Source organism: Bidens hawaiensis, unplaced genomic scaffold (assembly GCF_021521415.1).
Source record: "Bidens hawaiensis isolate Kalapana, Puna unplaced genomic scaffold, B.hawaiensis_p1.1 tig00000142_1, whole genome shotgun sequence".
NCBI lineage: Eukaryota > Viridiplantae > Streptophyta > Magnoliopsida > Asterales > Asteraceae > Bidens > Bidens hawaiensis.
In genome coordinates, this window is record NW_027491019.1 from 7993432 (window position 1) to 8005080 (window position 11649).

General features: G+C 34.8%; 1 protein-coding gene across 1 annotated transcript; it reads right to left on the reverse strand.

Moving 5' to 3' along the window:
* Positions 1 to 5488: 5488 nt before the first annotated feature.
* LOC143577776 (uncharacterized) lies at positions 5489 to 6139 on the reverse strand. The gene has a single exon (XM_077061538.1). The coding sequence runs from the start codon at positions 6137 to 6139 to the stop codon at positions 5489 to 5491; it is 651 nt and encodes a 216-aa protein (XP_076917653.1).
* Between the last annotated feature and the right edge of the window lie 5510 nt (positions 6140 to 11649).

Below are 11649 nucleotides of genomic sequence, written 5' to 3' on the forward strand. Positions count from 1 at the left end.
CTGCGAGCCCAATATTTGATCTCGTGAGTCCAATCACCAGTGCGAACTGTTGGGCCTGATCAAACTGGACTTAACGGAACAAAGTAATCCCATTAGTATAGTCATTCAAACCCTATTTCTATCAAAACAAACTAATTGAGTTTAGTTAGTGAGAAATCGGTTAGGTCCGTTAAACGAATTATTATTAATGTAACCCTATTCAACTCCTAAATCAAATTAAACCATGTTAACATAATTAACCCCGACTAGCCAAGTATATAAGATAGATAGGTTTGATTAGCATGGTCCGTTACCAAAGTTAACCTAGTTAACCCCATTAAGTTGTTTAAGTTAATTTAACTAAGCTTGCTAATGTAAGAACCCCATTAGGTCCGTTAGACTTAACAAATAACTTAGTTTAGCAAGTAAGTTTATTTAACTCCATTAACTAAGTTAATTTAGTTCACTAACTTGGTTAGTTATGCCTAGTTAGTTGTGTGGTTAATTAACACCTGTGTATCTTAAACAGTTAGCCATGCTCAGTTAAGGAAGAAAATTACAATCAATTCAGAATGTTACATGATTCAGGTGAGTTTCTAGCCCCCTTTCCATTTGAACGTTTTGGGATCATGTGCATACTCATAAGTAAGAAGGTAACGTATAAGTGTTGTGTGTGTGTGTGTAAGTGAATGTAGGGTTACAGACCCTAATAATATATGTGAATGTTAGGATTATTGACTGTTATAATATTTGTGAATGTAGGGTTAGAGACCCTTACAACATCTGTGAATGTTAGAGTTACAGACCCTTATAAAATTTGTGAATGAGTATGCGCTAAGTATGGTAAGAAAATATGTATATAGGTATGTGTATGTGAATGTCTGACTTATCACATGTTAGACTAAAACTCACTTATCGTAGCCAGTGGCGGAGCCAAGAATTGTTCGGGATTTTTTGATGTTCTGTTCTTTTCCAGCGTCAAATTTTTCAGGCCTAGATGGTTCGGGCGGGCCGGGTTTTTGGTTGAACAAATAAAACGCTTTCACTTGCAAATGCATCATTTGACCAATCTCTTTGAATAAGTAACAAAATCTCTTTGAATAAGTAACAAACAAAGCAATATTGCATATATGTTTTTTTCACTATATTCCAACCAATTTTTATAATATCCATACCAGTTCGAACGAAAACGCCTAGCTTCACATAAATTATTATTTGTGGAATTTGTCTAACATTCCTCTAACTAAATATGCTCATCTAATTTCATCCTTTTGACTAGGGTGCAAAGATCATATTGGCTTCGGTTCTGATGGATCCCATAGAAGATCGTTCAAATCAACTTTTTGAGGAGCGACATTTGAAGACAAATAACCAAAATTGGTCCATGCTATTAATTTTTTTTTTATTTTATTTGAATACCCCCTAAATGCACAAATCTAAAGCAAAATAACAAAGTAACAATAAACATTCAACACATAATTCTAATTTAACATAAGTGAAAACAATAAACACATATATAATTGTAATTATAAGTGATAATTAACATATGGGGAAAGTGAATACACTGCTCTAACGCGCCTAAGCTTAGACAGAAAACTCATTAAAAGCAATCCAAAACTAATTTACTCCCTAATTCTTACCATGGATCAAGCAGGGCCTACCACCCATCGTCTCCCAAGTCATCAGTCTGTGAAGGGTGTTTCAAAGAGATTTGTTCTCCTGTCGCAAAATTAGTTGTAGCAATCCATTAATTTTTCAATAGATTTGTTTCCTTATAATCTGTAATCGTTGAAAATGTTAACACAGAAAGAAAAGAAGAAATGAAGCAGAGAAAGAAATTTTATTATCTTAGAATGAAAATTACAACAAAATAACAAACAAGAAACCATATATATATAGGAAAACATATATGGGCGATATGTCATATGGCGTGTAAGTTACACGCAATATAACATATATGGCGTATATGTTTGTAAGTATCAGCGTATAATTGTTATACGCTTACATCGCAACTCAAGTTGGAGGTTGAGAAAACCTCAACTTGCCTAGAAGCTCGTGAATATGAGGACCCGGTAAGCTCTTTGTAAAAATGTCAGCAACTTGATAATTTGTGTTCATGAACCAAATTCACCAGGCCCTCTTGTAACTTCTCGCGCACAAAATGACAATCGATTTAAATGTGCTTAGTCCGCTCATGAAAAACATGATTTTTTGCAATATATATTGCAGCCTGAGTACCACATTTGAGTGTGACGGGAGTAACGTTAGGAACATTAAACCCCGTGATAAGTATTGTCAACCATGCAAGTTCGGTAGTCATGCGTTGAAGAGATCGGTACTCGGCTTAAACTGAGCTTAAAGAAACAATAGGTTGCTTCTTAGATTTCCAAGAAATGGGATAGACCCTAACGGAAAAATAAAAACTTCTAACTAATCGTCGAGTATTTGGAAAAGCTGCTCAATATGAATCACAAAATGCTTGCAGAGATTCTTGTGGAAGAATAATCCTTGAGATAAAGTTCCTTTGACATATGAAAGAGTGTGAAGCACTGCATTCCAATGAGACATCCTCGGATCTTGCATGAATTGATTCAAAAATTGAACAACAAAATCAATATAGGGTCTTGTGTGAGTAAGGTAATTAAGTTTATCAACAAGTTTCTTGTATTGTAAAGGATCCTAAAGAACAAGTTCCTCATGAGCTTTAAGTTGTAGATGATGAGGCAATGGAGAGTTGGTAACAAAAATATTGGAAGTATCAAACTCGGAATTCATTTCCTTAACAAACTTGTGTTGATACTTGATAACACCTTTTGTAGTGTAAAGAACCTCCATTCCCAAAAAGTAATTGAAACTTCCCAGATCTCTGATTTTGAAAGATGAATCAAGGAAAATCTTGAGAGAATTGATGTCTTCCAAATTGTTCCCAGTACCTAAATGTCATCGGCATATACATCGACATAAATCACTGATGGTCCCATAGACTTTGAAAACAAAGAATGATCATTCTGAGAACCCACATACCCTCTTGACTTTAATATGAAAGACAATTTTCAATATCATTGTCGAGAAGCCTGTTTCAAACCATATGAAGTTTAAGCACCTGGTTATTATGGAGTTGCATACCAGGTGGTGGTAACATATAGATGAGAAAAGAGGCCAAATTCTTTTTGTAGAGACAACTACAAGGCTTCGAATGGTGGTCATCTTGATAACATGAGAAAAAGTTTCTTTATAATCATTCCCCTCTTTCTGAGTATCGCCTCTCACCACCAATCCTGCTTCATAACGCTCAACCGTCCCATCTACTTTGTGTTAATATTAAACACTCATTTTCTTATAATAGCTTTCTTGCCAAGGGGAAGGTCAACAACAACCCAAGTTTTCGTATTTTCAAGAGCCTGAAACTCAGCTTTCATGGCATCTTGCCATTCAGGAATACCAGAAGCTTCCTTATACGAAGTAGGCTCATGCAAATCAGAAATCGCTTGAGTGAGAGACTGTTTGGAAGGAAGAAGATGAGAAGAAGAGAAACGTATAGTAGAGGAGCATGAATTAATGAAAATATGGAAACAATGATGGGAAGATTCATAGTTATTACAAACATACTCATTTAAGTATGAGGGCAAACATAAGGTCTCGAAGATCGTCGAATAGGTTTTGGAAGATCATTAGGAAGAGGATCAGGAATAGAAATGGAAGTTGAAGGAATAGGAACATGAACAGAAGGAGGAGTAGAGGATGAATAATCATAAAACTGATTTATGAGGTCAATAGATGGGAAAATGAAGCTTTATTTGGATTTAGTTATGGAAGGAAATAAAGCTTCAAAGAAAACGTCCCTTGAGATGATAACCTTGATTGTGTTAAGATCATATAATCTGTAAGCCATTTTACCAAGAGGATAACCTAGAAAAACACAAGGCACAACTCTTGGTTTGAATTTATCTCTTCCACGAGAGAATGTGAAGCATAAGCAAAACATCAAAAATATTTCATGTGATCATAAGAATTAGTCTTTCCTGTTAAAACCTCCTAAGGGGTTTTATTGTTAAGAATTTTGGTAGGAAAACGATTGATTAAGTGTGCTGCAGTTAACACACCATCACCCAAAAACTGAACCGAGAGCTTAGATTGAAATATAAGAGCTCTTGATGTTTCAAACAAATGTTTGTGCTTTCTTTCAACAATGTTATTCTCCAGAGGGACAACTACACAAGTGGTTTGATGAATAATGCCTTTATTTATCAAATAAGAATTTCGAACTGATCCAGACCCTAGTTCAAATGGATTATCTGATCTGATGCATTTCACAGTGGTGTCAAACTCATTGCTGACCATTTTAGTAGAAGATTGAAGTATTGGAAAGGAATTGCTTTTAGTTGAAAGCAAATGTGTCCATGTGGTTCTGCTGCAATCATCCACTATAGTTAAAAAAAATATCTAAAACTATTGTAAGTAGTTGTGTGATAAGCCCCCAAACATCAATATGAATTCGGTAAAAGCTTTTACTAGTTGATGTACTACTAGAAAGAAATGTCAGTTTATGTTGTCGTGCCTTAGGAAAAATATCACAATGATCAATAGATTTCTAAGAAAGATTAGAAATGAAAGGTAATTGTTTTAGTTTGTAGCATGGTAAATGACCAAGTCTATTGTGCCAAGTATCACAACTTACAACAGAGTTACATACATTATTCAAACCAAAAGAATTCACAAGAAAATGCTTAGTGGCCTCGAGGAGGTAAAGTCCGTTTAGAATATCACCAAGAACCTGTGGGTTCTTCATAGAAGGGGCCTGCACGACATATGTGTTTTTAGAGAAAAGAACAATACCATCGGTATTAGAACATAGTCTTGACACAGAAAGAAGACTATTTCTAAAATGTGGCACTAAAAGAACATTTGATAAAGAAATATTACCAGTCAAAGGAATAATCCCATATTGTTGGACTATGAAAGATGTGCAATTAAGAAGAGTGATGAAGATTGGATTTTTGAGTAAAGAAACGCTTGAAAATAATTTGATCATGGTACATATGATCATTAGCACTAGTTTCAATGATCCATCTGGAATAATATTTTGAAGAATTACAAGACATTATACCTCGGAAAGATTCTTGATTGATGGTTGTGACACTGTTAGCAGCATATGCGGTTGAAGTACCAGGTTTAACTTTAGCGTACTACAATAAAGCCACCAAATCTTGATATTGTTGCTGAGTTATTCCTTGCTTCTGTTCAAACTGATTTCAACCACTTTGTCCTTGATCCTCAGCAAGGTTAGCAAACTTCTTTCCTTTATTGAACTTGAAATCTTTTGGAAAGCCAATCAGTTTATAGCATTTGTTCACTGATTGCCCAGTTTTCTTGCAGTGAGTGCACACCAAAGTTCTCCTATTTTACCCATTTCCTCCACTGGTAGGACCTCCACTGCTTGCATTCATAGATGCAGAAGGTGCAGTAAAATCAGTGGTGGTGTGAATTTCCTTTTGCTTCTCGTCAAGCATTAAAATTCCATATGCACGGTTGATAAAGGAAGAGGCTGCATCATCAGAATATTACTTCTGATTGTGTCATAACTAGGATTAAGGCCAACAAGAAATTGTATCAGCCTTTGATCCGCATCTCTCTTAGCAAAAGAATGAGTAACTCCACAAGTGCACGAAGGAATGGTATTGATCGCATTCAGCTCATCCCAGTTTGACTTCATTTTGACAAAATAGGTTGCAATATCACTGCTTCCTTGAATAATTTGGCTAAGGTTCTTTTGCAACTGATTAAATTTTGCACCATTTGCATGACCATAGCAAGAATTAATCGCACTCCAAATAATCTGAGCAATTTCATCATTTAAAGAACTATCACGGATGTCATGAGTAATAGTGTTAAGAATCCATGAAATCACCATGTCATTACAATGTTGCCAAAATAATAGTTGTTGCTCGTTCTCTGGCATGACTAAAGTATTGTTGATGAAACCGAGCTTGTTTTTGGTTGAAAAAGCAATCCTCAATGCTCTTTTCCAAGCTCCAAAACCAGATGCATCAAAGAATTTGGAAACAAGAATCATACTGGAATGATCAAAACGGTGGAAATAAATAGGTTTCGATAAATTGATTGTCACATTTGGCACAATAAAACTATTTGAAGTTGCCATTGAAGAACACATCACAACGAAATAAACATACAAAAGAAGGAAACGAAAGAGATCAAAACTTATGCGTCGTGTAAGTAAGAGAAACTTATACGACGTATAAGATATACGCGGACTTACACGGATGAAATAACATTTATGCGCCATCTAAGTAAAGGAAACTTATACGACGTATAAGTTGAGAACAAGGAAAAATGCAATATTTTGAGTGAAAATGAATGAGAAATGATCTGAAACTATTCAGAAACAAATATATGGCATGTTGAGAACTTTTAATGACTTTTGAATTGATAAAACTTCTAGAATGATGAAAAAAATAGAAAAGAGATGGAATCTCAAAAGCAACTGGATGAAACAAATGAATATGATCAAAGAATCAATCAAATCGCGAAGAAAAACAGAAGAATGATAAAAAAAATGATCACTTGAAGATGAGAAAACCGGAAAAAGGATAGAAACCGATTGAGAGAAAGAGCAGGACTAAAAACCTAGCTCTAAAGATGAGAAAACCGGCAAAATAAATAATATGTGTTTGTGTGTGATGATAGGGCCGACGAAGATAGGGATAGGATAGGGGAGGAGATTTGGCAAATCAGAAGTTTCTTTATTTACTTGATTCAAATCTTGTCATTAATTTCATTGATTCTCCTAAATTAGATTTTTACTTTATAACTTATTATATCATATATTATAACGTAAATGTGACATGTAACATTGATAATATTTACCCCTGATCTTACCAAATAACATGGACATGTATCACATTAGGTCAAGTAACATGTAGTATGTAACACATGTAACAAGTTGAAGCATTATGTTACATATAACGTATGTAACAATGTTTATATGTAAACTATATTTAATTGTACTTCACTTTTTATTAATTTATGAATTATTTTCATGTTATGACACCAACATACACGGACAGACTCATGTGTGTGCTCACGTGACATGTGAAAAGCATGTGTGTTTCCTAACGGAGTTAATGAAAGTAACCAAGATTTATTAACTGAGTTAAGCTGAAAATTTGCAGTTGTTAGAGGTGGTCATCACATGGTGCAATCCCGCAAATGAGTATGGGTCTGGTTGGGATGGTCCTGCACCATAGTCGGTTTGTGGTGTGTCGGGGGCGACGGTGGTTATGGAGAACCTGAGCTAAAGATGTGTCGCCCTCATCTTGATCAACCAGGAGGCGATAGATTCTGGTTGTGGGCACTCTGACAACCATCTGCATTGTCATGTAGATGACTAAGTCTAAAGGGACCGACACTAGACCTTGTGTTCCGTGTACTTCCATACCGTAGGCATCATAGAGCCTAGCAATCCATCCCCCCCCCCCCCAAAAAAAAAAACATCTTCACCTTCATACATCTGGTACACTTTTCCCACATATTGCATAACATATAGACAATGTTACAATACCTACATGTTTTGATGCAGTAAGGTGCCCAGATATCCCTCAGACTGACTACCCCTGTGCTTTTTGTGCGTTGTGCCACACTGTGACTGAGGATACAGTGGACATACCTAAAGAGAGGATCTTGCGGGTTTGTACTCTTTGACTGACTTGCATTATAAACTGCTTCGGAGTTTCCCATGAGCAGTCCCCAAGCCTCTTTTCTCTCAGTTATGTTTACCGTTCTTAGTCTTTCTTTTTCTTCCTTACCCTGGAATCAGAATCCCGCTGTGAATCATATCTCCAACTGCGTCTCCTCATGCATGTTAGGCTCCAAACCCGGGCACCATACTTTGGCGTTGGATATACTCGTAAACACATTTTCTAAATATCTGAGTGAATTAAAACTTTCGTGGAAATATAAAATATCAACCATTCATTACATAAGTCTTAAATTTAAAAAAAAATTCAAACATGTCTTTTAAGTTCAATCATCGGAGAAAATCGTAAAATCAAGTCTTCAGATACCAGTTTTTTTGTCCTTCTACCACGTGTCCCTCTCAAGCTAACTGCATGATCCTATTTGTCTGCGTGCATACTAAAAGTCAGCTACGTTGAGTGAGTTCTAGTTAATTAGGCAACATACATTATATTCACATACTTGCATATATGTATCCGGCTATACATATTGCATACTAAACATGTTTATCTTTCCTTCATACATACATACCTGCATTCATTCCTTCATACGTTCATACTTCCATATTTTCATACTTTCATGTTTTACTTAGTACGTACATAACTATCTCTACGTTTTAAATAGACTTTTCCTCTATAACCTCAAAAATATTATAAGGGTCTGGTCCCTACCATCTCAGATATTATGAGGGTCTGGTCGCTACCATCTCAAATATTATAAGGGTCTAGTCCCTGTCTTCTAAGATGTTATTAGGTTCTGGTCCCTACCATCTAAAATATAATGAGGGTCTGGTCCCTACTATCTCAGATATTATAAGGGTCTGTTCCCTACCATCTCAGATATTATTAGGGCTTGCTCTCCATCCTTCCAGATAGGGATGGCAATAAAACACGAACCCGATGGGAAAACCCGAAACCCGACAAAAATGGGACGGGTAATACCCGATCCATTAGGGTTTGGGACGGGTTTGGGATTAGTTTTAAAAATTTTAGCGGGTTTGGGATTTCTAATATACCCGATTACCCGACCCGATTACCCGATGACATAAACCCATTTACCTGATTATATACCCGATGTACCGATATAGCTTATTATATTATACATATACCATATTCCAAATATATTATTTGTCGAAACTTGTTTATGTTAATTATTTGAGATATTTTATCTTTATGGTAACCATATTTGTAATCGGTTAGTTATATTTTTTCAAAACCCGGCGGGTTTTGAGCCGGGGATAACCGACGGGTATTTTATCAAAACCCGATAGGAAACCTGATGGGTAAACCCGAAACCTGACGGGTAATTACCCGACTAAAACCCGACGGGTTTGGGATGAACTTTAATAATTGGGTATGGGTTTGGGAATACCAAAACCCGACCCAAACCAGACCCATTGTCATCCCTACTCTCAGATATTATAAGGATCTGGTCCCTACTGTCCATACCACCATATAACCATACATACTTTCCAAATATTCATATATATATATATACACACACATATAACCAGTGGGATCTATAGAGAACTCCTCTTAAAGAGAGAACTAGTATAGAATTATTTTTAACTATTTTTAAAAAATTATTTTATGATTTTTTTTTTCTTTCCTCCTTCTAATAAGATGATATTGTTCCTAAAAAAATAATAAAATAATAAAATTAAAAAAAACCGTCGATGTAATGCGTATAAGCATTAATGTGTATTGTATATATAAAATAGTGTTTTATTTCATATAATAGAACACAAATACATTATCTAATCAACACTATTGAATATATGCAAATACGACACTAATAATTGTATGCAACACACATTATCGCATATATGTAATACAATAGTAATGCACATATGCACTATATCGATTTTTTTTTTAATTTTTGTATATAACATAACACTATTGCAAATATACAATACAAACAACTATATATATGCTATTCAACACTATTTAAAATATCAAAATGCACACTATTGCACATATGCATTATAAAAAAAGTCGGAGTATTGCATATATGCATTACTCGTTAATTTTTTTTATTTTTTTTTTATTTTTATATTTTTTTGTGGTGAAGAACAACAATATATAAGAATGATGAAAGAAAAAAATTTGAATTTTTTTTAAATAAATTAAAAATACTTCCATTATTAGTTCTCTAGTTCTCTCCATAAAATGGAGTTCTCTCATGATCATCTCCCTATATATATAACCATATACTTTCATCCTTCATACATACATACACATTCACATATCATACACTTACTAAATATAGTCAGTGTATTATCCTAACACATAGAGTATGTACACAACCCCGAAAAACATAACAAATAGAAAGGGCTAGAAACTCACATGGGTCTTGTTCCTTACTGAGTTAATCACAACACCTTTCCTCAGCTGAGCATGACTTATTGTGTAACAATCACAAGTATTAATCAACTACGTCTAACAGGTCATACTTTATAAACTAGTGAACTACTCTAACTTAGTTAATGGTAATTGTTCGGAATTGAATCACATGAAATCCGAGTCGCATTCACATTGTAGCCGGATCGCATTGCATTAAAAACGAATCGCATAGCATTTTATTCAAAAGAATATCATTTCAATCGTGTCTCATTTCAAACGAATCTCATTTCAAACGAGTCTCATTTCAAACGAGTCTCATTTCAAACGAATCTCATTTCAAACGAGTCTTATTTCAAACGAGTCTCATTTCAAACGAGTCTCCTTTCAAACGAATCTCACCCAATAACTATTTTAACACCAGGTTTATGTTTATCCTACATGTTAGGGTCTGATTTACTATCCTATCAAGTTTCATGCAAAACCGACTTTGTTTACCCATCCTTTTTACAAACCGAACACTACTCATTTTACCCGTACCGAACCAGCTAACCCTTTTACTCACAAGTTCACTAATTTATCAATAGTCATGAAATGATCTATCATCTTAACATGTTTCATGCAAATCCATACAAGAAAGTTAAACCTATTTAACAAAAACGTGCATTTAAGGTTTATGTTCGAAATTACTCAAATAGCCAACAACCATATCAAATGAACTCCGTTTTAAGCAATTCAAGAAGCCACGGAACCGTCTTGCCAAGACCTACGAATTTCAGTGCTCGGCGTCTCCGGAAACAACTGCTACAATTTATGAAAAAGCTGAACAGTCACAGCAAACCTTCATTTTTCATTGTTACGGTTTTATTTATAAAAACCGGAATTCCCAACCGCTGATTGAAGATCTGACTAATGTAAATATTCATTTGTATTCTTTGAACACTCTTTTAGAATTTGAGACTTATCCGACGGTTAGATCTTCGGGAATCGTCGGGTCTTTGTGAGTTGCTCACTCAAAAACGGGATTTGGGTGAAAGATATGGAGAGATGGAGGAGTGTGTGTGTTTTCTTGAGGTATAGGTGAAATATATGAAAGGGTTTAGGGATTATGGACAAAAAGGGTATCTATACTCATAAACCCCATTTCAAGCTCATAGTAAGCCCGTGACCACAAAGCCCATGCCATGATCCATAAATAAACTCCTTTTAAATCTCTTAAATAAATAATCTTATATATATATATATATATATATATATAGGGTGGGGTTAGAATAAGAAGTGAGTTATTTTTAAGAAGTGTGAGAAGTAATATCGGGCGTTGGATGTGATCATCTGATGGTGTGTTTTTTGTTCGGTGTTTTTTATTTTTTTAAGGGTAAAAAACACTTCTTACACTTCTTAGGATAGTTTTACTTCTTATTTTAACCTTGCTCTCTATATATATATACATATATTTGTATATGTATATACGGGAAAGATATTTTGAGAACTTGATAAGTTATAAGAACTTTAAAAACTCAAGATGGACCACACATCCATTTAAATATGTATTGAATATGTGGTTCAAATTAAATTTGAT